General features: G+C 44.7%; 2 protein-coding genes and 2 non-coding genes across 5 annotated transcripts in view; 2 read left to right on the top strand and 2 right to left on the bottom strand.

Moving 5' to 3' along the window:
- POLR1C (RNA polymerase I and III subunit C) overlaps positions 1–18,360 on the bottom strand; it is a 40,758-nt gene that overhangs the window by 15,080 nt on the left and 7,318 nt on the right. The window contains exon 9 of one of the 2 annotated variants that reach the window (XM_030796090.1): positions 13,065–13,192. The exons of the other annotated variant lie outside the window; for it this stretch is intronic. Within the exon in view, the coding sequence (XP_030651950.1) occupies positions 13,086–13,192 (107 nt within the window). The 3' untranslated portion in view covers positions 13,065–13,085. Of the gene's footprint in view, positions 1–13,064; positions 13,193–18,360 lie in introns of those variants that run through there. 2 annotated transcript variants of the gene reach the window in all.
- Positions 1–18,360, top strand: part of XPO5 (exportin 5) — a 49,560-nt gene that overhangs the window by 29,475 nt on the left and 1,725 nt on the right. The window contains exons 20-31 of the mRNA XM_030796085.1: positions 645–826; positions 8,351–8,451; positions 10,739–10,835; positions 11,489–11,625; positions 13,513–13,610; positions 14,230–14,276; positions 14,703–14,800; positions 15,687–15,749; positions 16,528–16,610; positions 17,233–17,340; positions 17,475–17,612; positions 17,808–17,972. Coding sequence (XP_030651945.1) covers positions 645–826; positions 8,351–8,451; positions 10,739–10,835; positions 11,489–11,625; positions 13,513–13,610; positions 14,230–14,276; positions 14,703–14,800; positions 15,687–15,749; positions 16,528–16,610; positions 17,233–17,340; positions 17,475–17,612; positions 17,808–17,972 — 1,317 coding nt within the window. The remainder of the gene's footprint in view (positions 1–644; positions 827–8,350; positions 8,452–10,738; positions 10,836–11,488; positions 11,626–13,512; positions 13,611–14,229; positions 14,277–14,702; positions 14,801–15,686; positions 15,750–16,527; positions 16,611–17,232; positions 17,341–17,474; positions 17,613–17,807; positions 17,973–18,360) is intronic.
- Positions 3,439–3,565, bottom strand: LOC115831060. The gene has a single exon (XR_004026608.1).
- LOC115831036 lies at positions 5,478–5,539 on the top strand. The gene has a single exon (XR_004026586.1). It is a non-coding gene; the product is annotated as a U7 small nuclear RNA (small nuclear RNA).

The raw sequence follows: 18,360 nt of genomic DNA, 5'->3' as shown, positions 1-18,360 counted from the left end.
CATTATTTTGGCTTTAAGGATCTCTAAATAGCTCTGAAGACTGAAGGTGTAATGAGGAAGTAGGTCAGAACTTGGTCAGCAGGGTGAGTCCTCCCTGCCATTGCTCTCTGGCATGTAAAGTCTTAAGTGATGGCTTAAGTTGCAAACCTGAGATTTTTCAGTGCTTTGCTATTTAAATAAGCATTGTTCCTGGCTCCATTATGGCACAAGTCCCATCAATTAACCTGGCAAGTAGTAGGCTGATTGAGAGTACTGTGAGGGGGGATTAGGACACTAGCTGTCAAGGCCCAATAAGGGTCAACTCAAAGAAGATGAAATGATGGCATTTTAAACACTTTGTTTTGGATTGTATCTAAGCCACCTTCTCATCAGGGTCCTGTGGGTGGGTCATTGCAGCTCCTAGAAAGACAGCTTACTGCAAGGGAAGTTTCCAGAGCCTACCACTGGCCCTGAAAATGGCAGTGAGAGGATCCCTCTTGGACTTCACCTTAAAGGAAGGGATGGGGGATTGCCGGGGAGCAGAGGATTATTTCATTCTCTCTGGCCTCTGTGTCACTTTTGCCAGAACCTTGACTATATCTGACAGTACTTTGTCTTTTTTTTTTTCCTGTTTATATTTATCTGTCATTCTTGTTTTTCTATAGATGAGCTTTTGTGTATACAGCATTCTAGGTGTTGTGAAACGAACTTGCTGGCCCACTGACCTAGAAGAGGCCAAAGCTGGGGGATTTGTGGTGGGTTATACATCCAGTGGAAATCCAGTCTTCCGTAACCCCTGCACAGAGCAGATTCTGAAACTTCTTGACAATTTGCTTGCGCTTATACGGTGAGTCAGAATAATGGCGTTTCTCTGTTGTTTTTTACTTTACCTTAAAAATTTCAAAAGTTTAGTCTGTTTATGTGTCTTCATATCTTAGTGGTATTAATGAGGGATTGATTTAAGTCTTATTTCTTTCTAGAGGGTGTCTCAGTTTTAAAAAAAATAACATCAGCTCTCACTTGCATAAATCTTAATTTCCATGTGAACCCAAGGGGATAATCCCAAAAGGGCTTTTCCCATTTTGAGCCTCCTCTTTGTTGTTCTTCCATTTCTTTATACTTCATCACTATTTTTACTTGTAAGTTTTATTTGGTCTAAATTTTTTAGTAAAGTAATTGCTCATTGGGAGCAGGGCAGTTGCCTTCTATAATGGTGCATCTCTGGGTGGTATTCATATGAGCTAATCTGAATTTATCAATACTGAGTCTGAGCTCAGATGAACCAAACAACCGCTGGCTGAACATGCTAAACAAAGGAATTATAAATTTTTCATCTGAGTTTGCTAGGTCCTTGGTTCTCAACGCTGAGTCCTAAGACCAGTAGTAGCATTAGCATCACCTGAGAGCTTATTTCAAAGGCAGAATCAAGGCCCCACCCCAGACATACTAAATCAGAATCTATATTTTAACTAGATGCCCAGATGGTTTATATACACATTAAACATTCAGAATCACTGTTTTAGATCACATGAGTTAATATATTCAAGTAGAAGTAGGCCAGTATAGGCTTATCAGTTACTAGATAGACATTTGATGACTCAGGGATGCTCTCTAAATGAAAAGATAGGTTTTTTATATAATTCAGTTATTGGCCAAAGAGTGCTTTTTGTATCTCACAGGATTTTTTTTTTTTTTTTTTTTTTGAGACAGAGTCTCATTCTGTCACCCAGGCTGGGAGTGCAGTGGCGCAATCTTGGCTCACTGCAACCTCCGCCTCCCAGACTTAAGCAATTCTCCTGCCTCAGCCACCCAAGTAGCTGGGACTACAGGTGTGCACCACCACTCCCGGCTAATTTTTGTATTTTTATTAGAGACAGGGTTTCGCCATGTTAGCCAGGCTGGTCTTGAACTCCTGGCCTCAAGTGATCAGTCCACCTCGGCCTCCCAAAGTGCTGGGACTCCAGGAGTGAGCCGCCACACCTGGCCTCTCACAGGATTTTTAAAGTACATTGTTGGAGCTCTGTTTCAGTACTTTTTGGCCCCTTCTCCAGGGAGTAAAAGCAGTCTCAACTGGGCAAACCAAATTATTCGTGTCTCAGGGAAACTCTCCTGGGAATAGACACCCAAGACCTGAAGCCTAAGAACCAAAAATTTTAAGTTAATGTTGACAAATTGGAGGGCTGGAGTGTCTGATAAAGTTGTCATTGTGGACATGTTTGTGGAAATAGACAATATTTTGGCTGGGTGCGGTGGCTCACACCTGTAATCGCAGCACTTTGGGAGGCCAAGGTGGGTCGATCACTTGAGGTCAGGAGTTTGAGACCAGCCTGGCCAACATGGTGAAACCCCATCTCTACTAAAAATACAAAAATTACTATCGCAAGGACAAAAAACCAAACACCGCATGTTCTCACTCATAGGTGGGAATTGAACAATGAGAACTCATGGACACAGGAAGGGGAACATCACACTCCGGGGACTGTTGTGGGGTTGGGGGAGGGGGGAGGGACAGCATTAGGAGATATACCTAATGCTAAATGACGAGTTAATGGGTGCAGGAAATCAACATGGCCCATGGATACGTATGTAACAAACCTGCACATTGTGCACATGTACCCTAAAACCTAAAGTATAATAAAAAAAAGAAAATAAAAAAATAAAAAAAAATAAAAATACAAAAATTAGCTGGGCATGGTGGCGCATGCCTGTAATCCCAGCTACTGGAGAGACTGAGGCAGGAGAATCGCTTGAACCCGGGAGGCAGAGATTGCAGTGAACTAAGATCACGCCACTGCACTCCAGCCTGGGTGACAGAGTGAGACTTCCATCTCAAAATAAATAAATAAATAAATAAATAAATAATATTTTCTTTTTATTTCAAAAGGAGGAAAGAAGTCTCTGAAAAGAAGTAGGGCTTGTACTGAGAGGGTTAAACATTCAGTCAAGGAAAGGCTTATTTCCATCGTGATGTTTTTATTAATAGAGATGGGGTTTTGCCATGTTGCCCAGGCTGGTCTCGGACAGCTGAGCCTGCCTCAGTCTCCCAAAATGCTAGGATTACAAGTGTGAGCCACCACACCCAGCCCCATAGTGATGTTTTTTTAAAACCACAAGGTTCTTCTGCAGCTAGAGAAATGTGAAAGTGATGGAAATCACAGGGCAAGAAGCTAATCAACTAGACCTTTTTAGGCCTGTGGTCAGAATCTATGTGGCCAACCCAGACGTGGAAACAGGGTTCATTTCTGGTTGGGTCTAGAGGCCACAAGACAACAGTATGGTTATCATTTTTTATATAATTTTCTTTTTTTAAAAAAGTATAATCTCTCTTCAATTTCTAGTCACCTTCCTATCAATCAGTAGAGCAAGATTCTCATGTGTTCACTACGTCTTTCTCCAGTTTTTTCCTCTATAAATTTACTACTCCTATTTTCTATAGAAAGACAATGGAAAGTGTATAATTGCTGTCGGTAGATAAGTAGGTCTTGAATTTATTTTGCAAACAAGACCTGTTCTGTCTATCTTTTCATTTAGGAGGCTAACAGCAGAGTCAGCTTGACTTTAAGGACTCTATTTTCTTAGTCTTCAAATGGTTTATCATTTTGATATTTTTCTAAGAGTTCAGTGCTTCTAGAAAATTCCAAAAATCAATCAAAAGGCATTTTGAAAAATGCCTAGCATGTAATGATTGAGTAGATTGCTTGAATAGTGTGTAGCTGGAGCTATTAGAGTTTTGCTTTTTTAGTAAATTTTATTGGCTGGGCACGGTGGCTCACGCCTGTAATCCCAGCACTGTAGGAGGCCAAGGTGCATGGATCACTTAAAGTCAGGAGTTCGAGACTAGCCCAATAAACATGGTGAAACCCCACCTCTACTAAAAATACAAAAATTAGCCGGGCATGGTGGCAGGCGCCTGTAATCCCAGCTACTCGGGAGGCTGAGGCAGGAGAATTGCTTGAACCCGGGAGGCGGAGGTTGCAGTGAGCCAAGATCACAGGGAAGAGTCTTCCCTGTCCCTGGGCAACAGGGAAGGCTCCGTCTCAAAAAAGAAAAAGAAAATTAAATAAATTTTATCTTGAAGTGTAACATTTATGTAGAAAAGGGCATAACTTGTGTGTGTAGATGAATTTTCACAAAGTGGACACATTCATGTAATCAGCACTCAGATCAAGAAGCAACTTTACCCAATACCTCTTCTCAGTAATTACCTGCCCCTCAAAGATAACTACTATTCTGATTTGTATTTATTTATTTACTTACTTACTTTTGAGGCAGGGTCTTATTCTGTCGCCTAGGTTGGGGTGCAGTGTTGCGATCACGGCTCACTGCAGCCTCAACCTCATGGGCTCAAGCAGTCCTCCCACCTCAGCCTCCTGAGTAGCTAGGACCACAGCTGTGAGCAGCCATGCCCAGCTAATTTTTAACTTTTTGGTAGAGACAGGCTCTCTCTTTGTTGCCGAGGCTAGTCTTGAACTCATGGGCTCAAGAGATCCTCCCATCTCAGCCTCCCAAAGTGCTGGGATAACAGATGTGAGCTACCTCACCCGGCCCACTATTCTGACTTTTAACATTTTGCCCAGGTTTTTGAACTTTATGAAAATGAAATCAGAAGTATGCACCTTTTGGTGTCTGCCTTCCTTTCGCTCAATATTTTGTTTCTGAGATTCATCCATGTTACTGCATGCATGTACTTGTGTTTTTTTTGTTCTCCTTGCTTGTATGATATTTCATTGTGTGAATATGCTGTAACTATTCAGCCTCGATGGACTTTTGGGTGATATTTTAATATTACAAATCATGCGGCTGTTGACATTCTTATGTCAAATACGTTTTTATGAACATATATACATAATTTTTGTTGGATACACACACAGGAGTAGAATTCCTAGCTTATAAGAAATGTGTATTTTCTTTTTTTATAGATGCAACCTGTTTTTTAAAGTGGTTATACTAATTTGTATTTCCATCAGTTATATGCTGGAGTTGGGAGTTTTAAATTACTATTTTTTGGCTGGGCACAGTGGCTCACACCTGTAATCCAAGCACTTTGGGAGGTCAAAGCAGGTGAATCACTTGAGGTCATGAGTTTGAGACCAGCCTGGCCAACATGGTGAAACCCTGTCTCTACTCAAAATACCAACAACAACAACAAAAAAATTAACTGGGCATTGTGGCAGGTGCCTGTAATCCCAGCTACTCAGGAGGCTGAGATAGGAGAATCGCTTGAACTTGGGAGGCAGAGGTTGCAGTGAGCCGAGATCATGCTACCATACTCCAGCCTGGGCAACAGGGTAAGACTCCATCTCAAAAAAAAATTTGAAAAATAAATAAATTACTATTTTTTTAGTAGAGAAAAGTTTGCTTTTCTTAAGAATGTGGCAAGGTATTCATAGCACCTCCTGCGTCAAATAATCTGATAATAGAAGGTGTTGAAGCTGTGCTGTCCAGCATGGAAGCCACTAGCCACATGAAACTACTGAGCACTTGAAGTATTACTAGTCAAGTGTTACAGTACTTTCAGAATTGGTCTGGTAGGCTTTCCAGTTTTTGCCGGAAAGCTCCTTAGAGGAAAAAAAACAAAAATTAAAAAATAAAAATGACTAGCCTGAATTGAGATGAACTGTAAGTATAAAATACACCCTAGATTTCTAAAATCGGCCGGGTGCGGTGGCTCATGCCTGTAATCCTAGCACTTTGGGAGGCTAAGGCCTTAGGCAGATCACTTGAGGTCAAGAGTTCAAGACCAGTGTGGCCAACATGGTGAAACTCCATCTCTACTAAAAATACAAAAATTAGCCAGGCGTGGTGGTGTGCATGCTTATAATCCCAGCTACTCCTGACCTTGCGATCCACCCACCTCGGCTTCCCAAAGTGCTGGGATTACAGGCATAAGCCACCACGTCTGGCCAAAGTAAAACTTCTAGACCATATTTACAGCATGAGGTTAGTGAATGACTTTTTTTTTTTCCCCGAGACAGAGTCTCACTCTGTTGCCCAGGCTGGAGTGCAGTGGCGCGATCTCGGCTCACCGCAATTTCCGCCTCCTGGGTTCAAGCGATTCTTACGCCTTGACCTCCCAAGTAGCTGGGATTATAGGCGTGCACCACCACACCTGGCTAATTTTTATATTTTTAGTAGAGACAGGGTTTCACCATGTTGGCCAGGCTGGTCTCAAACTCCTGACCTCAGGTGATCCATCTGCCTTGGCCTCCCTAAGTGCTGGGATTACAGGCATGAGCCACTGTGCCTGGCCAAGGTAGCAAATGACTTTTTTTTTTTTGAGAGGGAGTCTCGCTCTGTCACCCAGGCTGGAGTGCAGTGGCATGATCTTGGCTCACCTGGGTTCAAGTGATTCTCCTGCCTCAGCCTCTGGAGAAGCTGAGATTACAGCCATGCACCACCATACTCATCTAATTTTTATATTTTTAGTAGAGACAGGGTTTCACCATGTTGGCCAGGCTGGTCTTGATCTCCTGGCCTCAGGTGATTCTCTGGCCTTGGCCTCCGAAAGTGCTGGGATTACAGGCGTGAGCGACTGCACCCGGCCTAGAATGACTTTTTTGTTTTGAGACGGAGTCTTGCTCTGTCGCCCAGGCTGGAGTGCAGTGGCGCAATTTCAGCTCACTGCAAGCTCCGCCTCCTGGGTTCACGCCATTCTCCCGCCTCAGCCTCCCTAGTAGCTGGGACTACAGGCGCCCGCCACCATGTCCGGCTAATTTTGCTTTTGTATTTTTAGTAGAGATGGGTTTTCACCATGTTAGCCAGGATGGTCTCGATCTCCTGACCTCATGATCCACCGCGCCGGGCCTCTAGAATGACTTCTTAAGCAAGAACAAAAAAGAACAAACTATGGAGGCTTAAAGATGGTCTAAAAGATGTTTTCAGTTTGCATCTTAAACCTGTAGCTACCACGCCCGGCTAATTTTTATATTTTTAGTAGAGACTGGGTTTTACCATGTTGGCCAGGCTGGTCTCAAACTCCTGACCTCAGATGATCCACCCACCTTGGCCTCCCAAAGTTCTGGGATTACAAGCGTGAGCCACTGGGCCCAGCCATACATAGAATGACTTCTGTTTTTTGGTTGCTTCTTTTTTTTTGAGACGGAGTCTCGCTCTGCCACCCAGGCTGGAGTGCAGTGGTGCAGTCTTGGCTCACTGCAAGCTCCGCCTCCCAGGTTCACACCATTCTCCTGCCTCAGCCTCCCGAGTAGCTGGGACCACAGGCACCCACCACCATGCCCAGCTAATTTTTTGTATTTTTAGTAGGGACAGGGTTTCACCATGTTAGCCAGGATAGTCTCGATCTCATGACCTCGTGATCCGCCCACCTCAGCCTCCCAAAGTCCTGGGAGTACAGGCGTGAGCCACCGCGCCTGGCCTTTGGGGGTCTTTTTTGAGATGGAGTCTCACTCTGTTGCCTAGGCTGGAGTGCAGTGCTATGATCTCGGCTCACCGCAACCTCTGCCTCCCGGGTTCAAGCAATTCTCCTGCCTCAGCCTCCCAAGTAACTGAGATTACACGCATGCACCACCACACCCGTCTAATTTTTATATTTTTAGTAGAGACGGGGTTTCACCATGTTGGCCAGGCTGGTCTTGAACTCCTAGCCTTAGGCAATTTGCCGGCCTCGGCCTCCCAAAGTGCTGGGATTACCGGCATGAGCCACTGAGCCCAGCCTAGAATGACTTCTTAAGCAAGAACAAAAAGAACAAACTATGGAGGCTTAAACATGGTCTAAAAGATGTTTTCAGTTTGCATCTTAAACATGTAGCCATCAGTTTGTTCAGTGGGGTCATTTCTGTAAGAGTGCTGTGGACAGCAGGTGTATCAAGTTCACAGTCCTTGCTCTTTACTCAAAGCCCATAATTGCTCAGGTAGGTCATTTTGGTGGGGGACAGCATGTATTGGGAATTGTGTTCCTCTGTCAGGTCCAAACAGCTGTTGCAAGGTCCATGCTCTTGGAATTAAGACAAAACATTGAAAAATGGGGCAAATTACCACCTTCTCTGTGTTCCTACCTGTAAATCCACAGTGTTGCACACATTTCATTCCATATCACTGGTGGTCAAAAAACTCCTGGGAGCACCTCAGATTTAAAATAATTTTGCTTTCTAGCTTTGGACTCTGATACTGTCCTGTTGTCTTGGGGTTTACTTCTCATGTTATCTTAGGTATTGTATACTAATTATCTATACAAGTCTGTTCCCTCCTCCAGCGAGCATTCAGATATTTATACCTTCTTTTCTTTCCCCTGCCAGGAGTTGATGGGCAGATCTGTCTGTGTGGAACTGTAGTATCACTGGATTACAAGCAAAACCCACTCTTTCCTTCTGCATCAGATGGAAAAGCTCAATAGCATTCTTGTTTCTTTCAGAACCCACAATACATTATATGCACCAGAAATGCTAGCCAAAATGGCAGAGCCTTTCACCAAGGCTCTGGATATGCTTGATGCGGAAAAATCTGCTATATTAGGTAAGAAATGTAACCTTTTTCCTCCTAGGTTCATCTTATCCCTAATGGATGTCCCCTTTTTTTGTTGTTGTTGTTTCAGAGTCGTAGTCTTTGTCACCCAGGCTAGAGTGCACTGGTGCAACCATAGCTCACTGTAGGCTCAAACGCTTGGGCTCAAGCAGTCTTCCTGCCTCAGCCTCCTGAGTAGTTGGACTACAGGAGGATCACAACACCAGACGAACTTTAAAATTTTTTTGTAGAGACAGAGTCTTGCTATGTTGCCCAGGCTGGTCTTGAACTCTTATCCTCAAGCAGTCCTCCCACCATGGCCTTTCAAAGCACTAGGATTACAGGCGTTCTTACGTGTTCGTTGAGCAGCTTCAGCCTATCTTGTGCTTCTTCCGTCTTGTCTTGCACTACCTTGACCATCTATTTGTTCAGAAATGCATTTGTGGAGTTCCTATAAGCTCTATATGAACAAGTATATTTACTTACCTTAGCATATACAGAAGATCGGAGGCAATGTATTTTTTTTCCCTGTTAACCCCTTCTTCAATTTAGCCAGTAGGTTGTGGTGGGTGTTACAGCCATTCGATTAAATAAATCATGGCCTTTAACCTGAAGGATATTTGTATACTTTTCCTGCCGTGGTGTGTGTGTGTGTGTGTGTATAGATAGATATCAAAGTTTTTAAAGGAATAGATTTTAAGCCATTTCCCAATTGTTACCTTTTTTGTTTTGTTTTGTATTTTTGAGAGAGTCTCACTCTGTCACCCAGGCTGGTGTACAGTGGTACGATCTCAGCTCACTGCAACCTCTGCCTCCCGGGTTCAAGTGATTCTCCCACCTCAGCCTGCTGGGACTACAGGCATGCACCACCACACCCGCCTAATTTTTTGTATTTTTAGTAGAGACAGGGTTTCACCATGTTGGCCAGGCTGGTCTCGAACTCATGACCTCAAGTGATCTGCCTGCCTTGGCCTCCCAAAGTGCAGGGATTATAGGCATGAGCCACCACGCCTAGCCTTCCAATTGTGACCTTGTTAGGATACTGCTTTAACTCATTTTCCCATTGAAAATAAGCATGAAAATAACTGTGCAGGCATCATTGTGGTATTTGCTGTGAAGGAAAGTGGCAGGGCTCTGAGTGTTCATCGGGAGACCTAACCCAGTCTTGGAGGGAAGTCAGAAGGCTGACTCCCAATGGGGACTTGAAGGATGAGTAGGAACTAGCTAGGTTAGGGGCATGAGGAAATGCTGGGCATTCTGGACAAACAGAATGGCAGGTATAAGATCTGAGGCAAGAGGGAAAGGCCTTGGTATGTCCAGAACATAGAGATGGTTGAATCATGTGGCTGGAGCACAGGGAGCAAGTCTGGGAATGTGGGATGAAGTTAGGGCTAGAGGCATCAGTTGTCTAAACCTTGTTCCCATCTCAGAAGCTTCAGGCTGGCTCACCATCACAGCCCCCATAGTTTGTCTTTATCATCAGCTATAACCTGTGTCTGAGCCCAGCTGTAGTCAAGCAATCCAATGGCATTCCTCAGCTGTGAAGTTAGCCAAAGGAAGGATGTTAATTTGCCTTTCCAGAGCTCATGTCTGTCTGTTTCGGCCTAGATAGTCCTGAATCTTTTCCTTTGACACCATTCTATTTAAGGGTTATGTTGCAGACACCAGTAAAAATATAACTTCCAAGAAATGTATAACTATTAATATAAAAAGTAAGTGTTGCTTACCACATACCCCCATGCCATTATTCAAGTTAAGTCAGGAACTCCTGCTGTAGAAATAAGTGGCCAACCAGAAATACTAGAATGGACAAACAGTTCCCGCGGATAGCTTCTGACTATAAGACTCGAAATGTAAAACCTCTGATTACACTTAAAAGTATAGATCTTTTAAGGCAGTTTTTAATATTAAGGTAAGTGGGTTTCATTTTGAGCTGCTACACATCTTAGTGTTTTGTGTAACATTTTGCTTAAAAAAGGGGTTTCATAACTTAATTGTGGAAGCATCCCCAGAGCTTTATGGAAAAATACTTTCGAGTTGTCACTTTTTTTGGTACAAGTTCCATCTGGGGAAAAAAAGCATATAAAAGAGTACCCGGGTCTAAAGTCCTGGGTCCTTAAGTAGCTTTCACCTTCTCCTACCAAAAGAGTGCAGCAAATCACATAGCCAACTGCTTTGCAGTGCAGCACCAGACATGCACACATCTTCACCCCTGAACAACATCTGCCTGCTGTAGAGTGTTGGCCAATTGAGACTCCTGACAGCGGAGCATCATGTTCTTGACCCTATTTCCCTGTAGGATTACCTCAACCTCTCTTGGAACTCAATGACTCTCCTGTCTTCAAAACCGTCTTGGAAAGAATGCAGCGTTTCTTCTCCACCCTCTATGAAAACTGGTAAGGAACCAATGCTGCCTCTCCATATTTTCTTCCTCTGTATGTATTGTATAGGAATGTCCATGGGTTGGACTTTTCATCTAGTGTACAGGTAAGGTGAGGCAAGAATTTGACAGGAAACTAATGATTCTAGTGTTAAATAGAAATGAACAGCCTGCTTTCCTGCATTTGCTTTTTTTAATTGTCATATGAGCCTCACAGTCCCAGCCTGCTTCATGCCCAACTTGTGTTTCTAGTGTATAAAATGATGAAACCCAAGTAGAAGCTAAAAGTGGTGGGGATTGCTTAGACCCTACACTGCTTGCAGCCTACTTCTCATAGGAGTGGGGTGGCTGGATACTGGTTGTGGGTTGGGGAGGTAACTGGCCCTCATGGGCTTTGGCCTCACTAACCCACTACACTAATCAGCCAAGCTAATGAGATCCTCCATTGTAAGTCCACATTAAATAGTAATGAAAGCTACTGCTGATCTCCGCCGCCAACATCTGTCTTTAAAAAGATGCTGTATCTATAAGTTCTCTTAAGTAAATACAACTGCTTTTCCGGCTGAAAAATCTTACTGTAGGCTAGAAATGAAATTCATGGGACAGTCAGGGCTGGCAGTAACAGATGTTGGATTTGTCATTTTCAATGCTTTTTTTCCCCCTTTACAGTTTTCATATCCTAGGGAAGGCAGGCCCTTCCATGCAGCAAGACTTCTATACTGTGGAGGACCTTGCTACCCAGCTTCTCAGCTCAGCCTTTGTCAACTTGAACAATATTCCTGACTACCGACTCAGACCCATGCTTCATATCCTTTCAAAAGTCTCTACATAACCCAAAAGGTCAGAAAATTAGAGAGAGAAACAGATCACAGGAACCAGAGGGAGGAGGCAGAACTGGAAGGAAGAGATGAGATTATGTATCTAAGTGCATCATGTCATTAAAAACACTGGCAGATTGCAGGGAAAACATGAAGACAGTCCAGATGGCCATAAACTTTTCCTTAAGGGTAAATTTTTACCTTCCCCTTTCTTGGAAATATTAAAGATAAACCTTTTTTTTTTTTTTGAGACAGATTCTTGCTCACTGTGTTGTGCAGGCTGGAGTGCAGTGGTGTGATCTCGGCTCACAGCTTCTGCCTCTCAGGTTCAAGCGATTCTTGTGCCTCAGCCTCCCAACTAGCTGTGATTACAGGTGTGTACCATCATGCCCAGCTGATTTTTATTTCTATTTTTTGAGACAGAGTTTTGCTCTATTGCCCAGGCTGGAGTGCAGTGGCACGATCTTGTCTTACTGCAACTTCTACCTCCTGGGTTCAAGTGATTCTTGTGCCTCAGCCTCCCAAGTAGCTGGGATTACAGGCACATGCTACTATGCCCAGCTAATTTTTTTTGTATTTTTAGTAGAGACAGGTTTTCGCCATGTTGGCCAGGCTGGTCTCAAACTCCTGACCTCAAGTGATCCGCCCGCCTCAGCCTCCCAAAGCTGGGGTTACAGGTGTGAGCCACCACGCCCGACCTAATTTTTGTATTTTTAGTAGAGACAGCATTTCGCCATGTTGGCCAGGCTGGTCTCAAACTCCTGATCTCAAGTGATCCGCCTGCCTCGGCCTCCCAAAGTGCTGGGATTACAGGCATGAGCCACTGTGCCCAGCTGTGAAAGATAAAACTTTTATCCCTTTTCTGTATTTTTAGAAGCACTTGTTTTTTGGTTTTTTTGTTTTTTGAGACAGGGTCTCAGTGTTACCCAGGCAGGAGTGCAGTGGTGCTATCAAAGCTCACTGCAGGCTCAAGTGATCCTCCCACCTCAGCTTCCTGAAGAGCCTGGACTGGACCACAGATGTGCACCACCACACCCAGTTATTTTTTATTATTATTTGTAGAGATGGGGTCTGCATTATGTTCCCCAGGGTGGTCTCAAACTCCTGGCTCAAGTAATCCTCCTGCCTCAGCCTCCAAAGTGCTAGACTTACAGGCCTGAGCCACCACACCCAGCCAGAAAAAGCACTTTAACACTTCATTCTCATTCACACCCTTATTAACAGTTGAATCTCTGTCTTTTTCTTTTCTTTTCGAGATGGAGTCTTGCTCTGTTGCCCAGGCTGGAGTGCAGTGGCGTGATCTCAGTTCACTGCAAGCTTCGCCTCCCAGGTTCACACCATTCTCCTGCCTCAGCTTCCCGAGTAGCTGGGACTACAGGCGCTTGCCACCATGCCCGACTAATTTTTTTTTTTTTTGTATTTTTTAGTAGAGACGCGTTTTCACCATGTTAGCCAGGATGGTCTCGCTCTCCTGACCTTGTGATCCACCTGTCTTGGCCTCCCAAAGTGCTGGGATTACAGGTGTGGGCCACCGCAGCCGGCAAATCTTTCTTACCTGAAATTATAAGGAGAATGGTGAAGGAGAATTTGTTACAAGGATGTCCTCCTTCCTATTTTTTTATTCCTACTTTTCGGGCCAGTGACCATAATTAGCCTGACGGAAATGCAGCTAAACTAAGAGTATAATGGAATTCAATATCGATGCCATTTAGGATTTTAGGAAAAGAACTTTAAGACTTTTTCACTGTTAACACAGGATATTTTTGACATCTGGCAAATCCTTTAGGGATTGATTCTGCCCAGGGGTGCAACCCACCACCTGGCAGGTGAGAGATGTGTGCCTATGCACTAAAATTTCTTAACTTGTTGCAGCACGGGTCTTTGTAAAGCCTCTGGTGCTCTTCTGTCCCCCAGAGCACTATGAAGCCCTGGTATCCCCCATCCTCGGACCTCTTTTCACCTACCTCCATATGGTAAGAGAAAAGTCAGGAACAGGAAGCAAAGAGTACTATTAAGGCCTCTGGCCATTTTTGAGCTTTGCAAGTCAGGAGCTCCTAGAAGTGTTGTCTACTAGCCCTGCCAGACTGGCTGGGCAGAGCTTCTACCCCAGCAGACTATCCTTGCTGTAGGATCGAGCAGCCCCCAAAGAACTAAACTGATTTAATTGCCACAAGACAGCTTCAGTTGCAGATTCTGCTCCTAACCTCCTGTTCACTGAGGAGAGGTAAAAAGAGGAATGCTTGCTCACAGACCCTTGCCAGGAATGCTGGGTCTGTTATCCTGACTCTAGAATTAAGCAGGGGGACCAGCTGGGTGGAGAACAGGTATGTCTAGAGACCCAGGGATTCTAAAAATGTTAATTCTTTCCAAGCAAAGAGGTGTTTGAGATACCACCCTCATCAGAGATGTGGGATAGGTTACAGAAACCATAGATGTTTTTTTTAACCTTGTGGTGTGGAGTCTACAGAGGTTGTCATTGATGCCTAGAATCATCCTTGGCTAATTTTAATCATGAAGTGGACTTGACTTTAGATATTATGTGTTCCAATCCTTTCCCCGATTCTAGCATTTATTTCCTTTGTGTTTTCCCAGAGGCTTTCTCAGAAATGGCAAGTTATCAACCAAAGGAGCCTGCTGTGGTAAGGGATACCTACCCACTCTTCTTGGTGGATGAGCTGGCAGCCAGGTTTGGGGTGGGGAAAGGAAGTGGGCAGGGATTCTGCTGTCCCAGGGTAGAAGAGCAGTAGGTTGTAGCCATTCTCAGCCTAGGTGATACATGGCTTGTCTGGACAGGCTGTGACCAGCAGGCAGACTCTGAGAGTAGCCTTCATAGGGGCTACTCTTACCTTACTCACTTATTTTGATGCTGTAATGTCTATCCAACTGGACAGAGTCACTAGTAATAATGTCCTTCAGTGGATCGCTGCTGTCCATTCCCAACTTTTGCATAAAACGAAGACCCAAGGGAGAAGAAAGTGATCACAGAGAGTCTGATTAGGGTCGCTGCTTTCCTTGTCCTTCCTTTTCTGCACTCCTGTGGAACTTGGCCCCCTGGTTTTTTGCAGTGGAGAAGATGAGACTGCAGATGAAAACCCAGAGTCTCAAGAGATGCTGGAGGAGCAACTGGTGAGGATGTTAACCCGAGAAGTCATGGACCTAATCAGTAAGTGGCATGTCGAAACTGGGGCTATAGAGAATTTTCTTGGAAGAAGAGCTGGTCGCTCAGCCAACTCCATGAAGGCCTGACTAATGCAAAGGATTCATGTTTGCGGCGGGGCATGGTGGATTGCGAGGTCAAAAGATGGAGACCATCCTGGCCAACATGGTGAAAACCCTGTCTCTACTAAAAATACAAAAATTAGCTGGGCGTAGTGGCACGCGCCCGTAGTCCCAGCTACTCAGGAGGCTGAGGTAGGAGAATCGCTTGAACCCGGGAGGCGGAGGCTGCAGTGAGCCAAAATCACGCCACTGCACTCCAGCCTGGCAAAAGAGTAAAACTCCGTCTCAAAAAAAAAAAAGTTCATGTTTGCAGCAACACTGACAGATCCAAAAGAAATAACTAGATAGAAGCAAGGCAGTCCTTAAGTCAACCTAAGGATACTTTATGAATTGCAAGCTGAATACGGGGAAACAATGTAAAATAGCAGGAGGAATTTGGATTCATTAGGAATAACTTCCTAGTTTTGTCAAAATAGGGAAATGTTTTAAATTCTTGGACATGGAGGCTGTTAATTTTTTTATTTTTACTGTGTCATTTTGTTTGAGATTCAAAGTAGACCAGGGATGTATCAAGCATCCTCTCCTAGTCACTCACTCTCAGAGAATTCTGTAATTTTCTCTCAGCTAGTTGAACTTGAAGGACCAAAACAGTTCGGTCATCAGAATGCCTCTATTTCTACTGGTGAAGCTAATTCTTGTGCCTTGGACGGTACCCCCATCTTCCTTCCTCCTCACCTGGCCAGAGACAGGTTGGGATCAGTGGGCCTGAGGTGGCTGTTGTGGTAGTATATACCCACCCTTCACCTAGTAACCCCGCTTTCTTGCTTTAGCGGTTTGCTGTGTTTCAAAGAAGGGTGCTGACCACAGTAGTGCTCCCCCAGCAGACGGAGACGGTAAGTGAGCCTGTGAGACCTTGGAGGTCTGCTCTTAGCCTCCTAAATACTGTTCCTTCTGAACCAGGTCAGTTTCCTTGCAGTGTGGTGAGGAGGAGGCACCCTACATCTAGTTATCATCTCTGGACCAGCCCTCTTGCTGTGTGCCTCCATCATACTCCCACCTCCAAGCCTTTGCACTTGCTGTTTCCTCTGTCTCAGATGATTTTCTCCCAACCATATATGTGATCTTTTCCCTTGCTTCATTCTAATGTCACCTCTTCCAAGAGATCGTCCATGACCAACCTATCAAAAATGGCAACCCCAGCTACTCTGTATTCCTCTGCTTTATTCTTCTTCATAGCAGTTGTCACTACCCAACATTATGTTTTTATTTATGTATTCCTTTCTTACCTATCTCCCATGTTAGAATGTAAACTCCCATCAGGGAAGGGACCTATTGTCCTATACCTTTTATCCCCAGTAACTAAATCAGTGCCTGGTAGAAAGGATGCTCAAATATTTGTCCAACAACAAAGTAACTTCAGTATTTGCAGCATTTTGTGTTTCTGCCTAGAAGCTCCCCCGTTTCCCTCATGTACAGCTTGGGTGCATCTCTAGAAGATCAGCCATGGGCATGGGCCATTATTATGTGGAGGTGGGAGGGCTCCTAATACTACTTAGCCACCACTTAGCCTAGAACACTAAGCTTTGCTTTGTTTTTTGCACTTCTGTCAGAACAAGGTATTTTTCTCTGTTCTGAAAGGATGGAGCTTAACATTCTACTCTCTGATAACAGATGAAGAAATGATGGCCACAGAGGTCACCCCCTCAGCTATGGCAGAGCTTACAGACCTGGGCAAATGTCTGATGAAGCATGAGGTGGGTAGAAGGAGCAGGTGATACCTTTACTCCTTGCCCAGATGGGGAGTCACCTTTTACTTTTCTTGCTCTGTGGTGCTATCAAGAGTTTTTTGTAATACTCCTTTGTTACATAAGTTCCTGGTTCCAAAGGCCCCAGAAAAAAACGAGAGAAAAGGTGCAATGCCATGGTGTCTCCCATACCAGCATAGGCAGGAGCTCTCAGGAAAACACGTAGTAGGCACCCTGATGCAGATCCCTGGTGTTTAGCCTCCCCAAGCCAGGCCTGAGCTTTGTCTCCATCCTACACATACAGGTTTTCTCACGTCGATTTTTTCTTTTTGACTGGCAATACACAAAAATAGAGGAAGTAAACTCACTTCTTTTATTTTTCCTGCTTAGCTATTTAAAACTCCAGCTCCTAAGCCAGGCATGGTGGCACACACCTGTAGTCCCAGCTATTCGAGAGGCTGAGATGGGAGAATAGCTTGAGCCCAGGAGTTCAAGACCAGCCTGGGCAACAAAACAACCCCATCTTTAGGGGGGGAGGAAAAAAAAACCCTCCAGCTCCTGATGTGTAAGAATAATCAGAGAAAATTGTGCTTCTTCTCCTATTGTAACTCTTCATCTTTTTTCTGTTCAGGATGTTTGTACAGCGCTATTAATTACAGCCTTCAATTCCCTGGCCTGGAAAGATACTCTGTCCTGCCAGAGGACGACCTCACAGCTCTGCTGGCCTCTCCTCAAACAAGTATGGTTATTCACCCCTTTTCCATGCCCTCATGGAAGGTTTGGGTCATGCAGATTGACTAAATCATTCAGAAGAATTGGGGTGCTGAGGCCTTGAGAGAGGCCCCCTGTGCCCTAAAGCAGTTGTCTCCTCAGGTGCTGTCAGGGACACTGCTCGCAGATGCAGTTACGTGGCTTTTCACCAGTGTGCTGAAAGGCTTACAGATGCACGGGCAGCACGACGGATGCATGGCTTCCCTGGTCCATCTGGCCTTCCAGATATACGAGGCGCTGGTGAGTGGGGAAAGCATGGGGGCAGGATGGCTGCAGCTTCATCACTCAGTCTGCTCCTAGTCTCTTGGGCCTTATCCTAAATCCAGGCACCTGCCAAATTGCTGGTGCAATCTCTGAGAAATGGGTGTGGCAGGAAATGGGGAGGGTGGCAATATCCAAACCTACATCCAGTAAGTTTATCCCTGCTGATATCAGCGCCCCAGGTACCTGGAGATAAGAGCTGTAATGGAGCAAATCCCTGAAATACAGAAGGACTCACTGGACCAGTTTGACTGCAAGCTTTTAAACCCCTCCCTGCAGAAAGTGGCTGACAAGCGCCGAAAGGACCAATTCAAACGCCTCATTGCTGGTTGCATTGGGGTAGGTCACGCACCTTCATTAGCGTACCCAACCCCCTTCATAAATCGTGTATGGGCAAACCATAAACCAGCTGTAGTTATTGACCATTATGGTGAGATAATTTTTTTTTTTTTTTTTTGAGATGGAGTTTCACTCTTGTTGCCCAGGCTGGAGTGCAGTGGTGCAATCTCAGCTCACCACAACCTCCGCCTCCCAGGTTCAAACGATTCTCCTGCCTCAGCCTCCCAAGTAGCCGGGATTACAGGCATGCACCGCCACGTCTGGCTAATTTTTTGTATTTTTAGTAGAGACGGGGTTTCTCCATGTTGGTCAGACTGGTCTCAAACTCCTGACCTCAGGTGATCCACCTGCCTTGGCCTCCCAAAAGTGTTGGGATTACAGGCGCAAG

This window comes from Nomascus leucogenys, chromosome 17, assembly GCF_006542625.1.
Source record: "Nomascus leucogenys isolate Asia chromosome 17, Asia_NLE_v1, whole genome shotgun sequence".
Lineage (NCBI taxonomy): Eukaryota > Metazoa > Chordata > Mammalia > Primates > Hylobatidae > Nomascus > Nomascus leucogenys.
The sequence above is the reverse complement of the archived record's forward strand: the minus strand, read 5'-3'. Positions and strand labels throughout refer to the sequence as shown.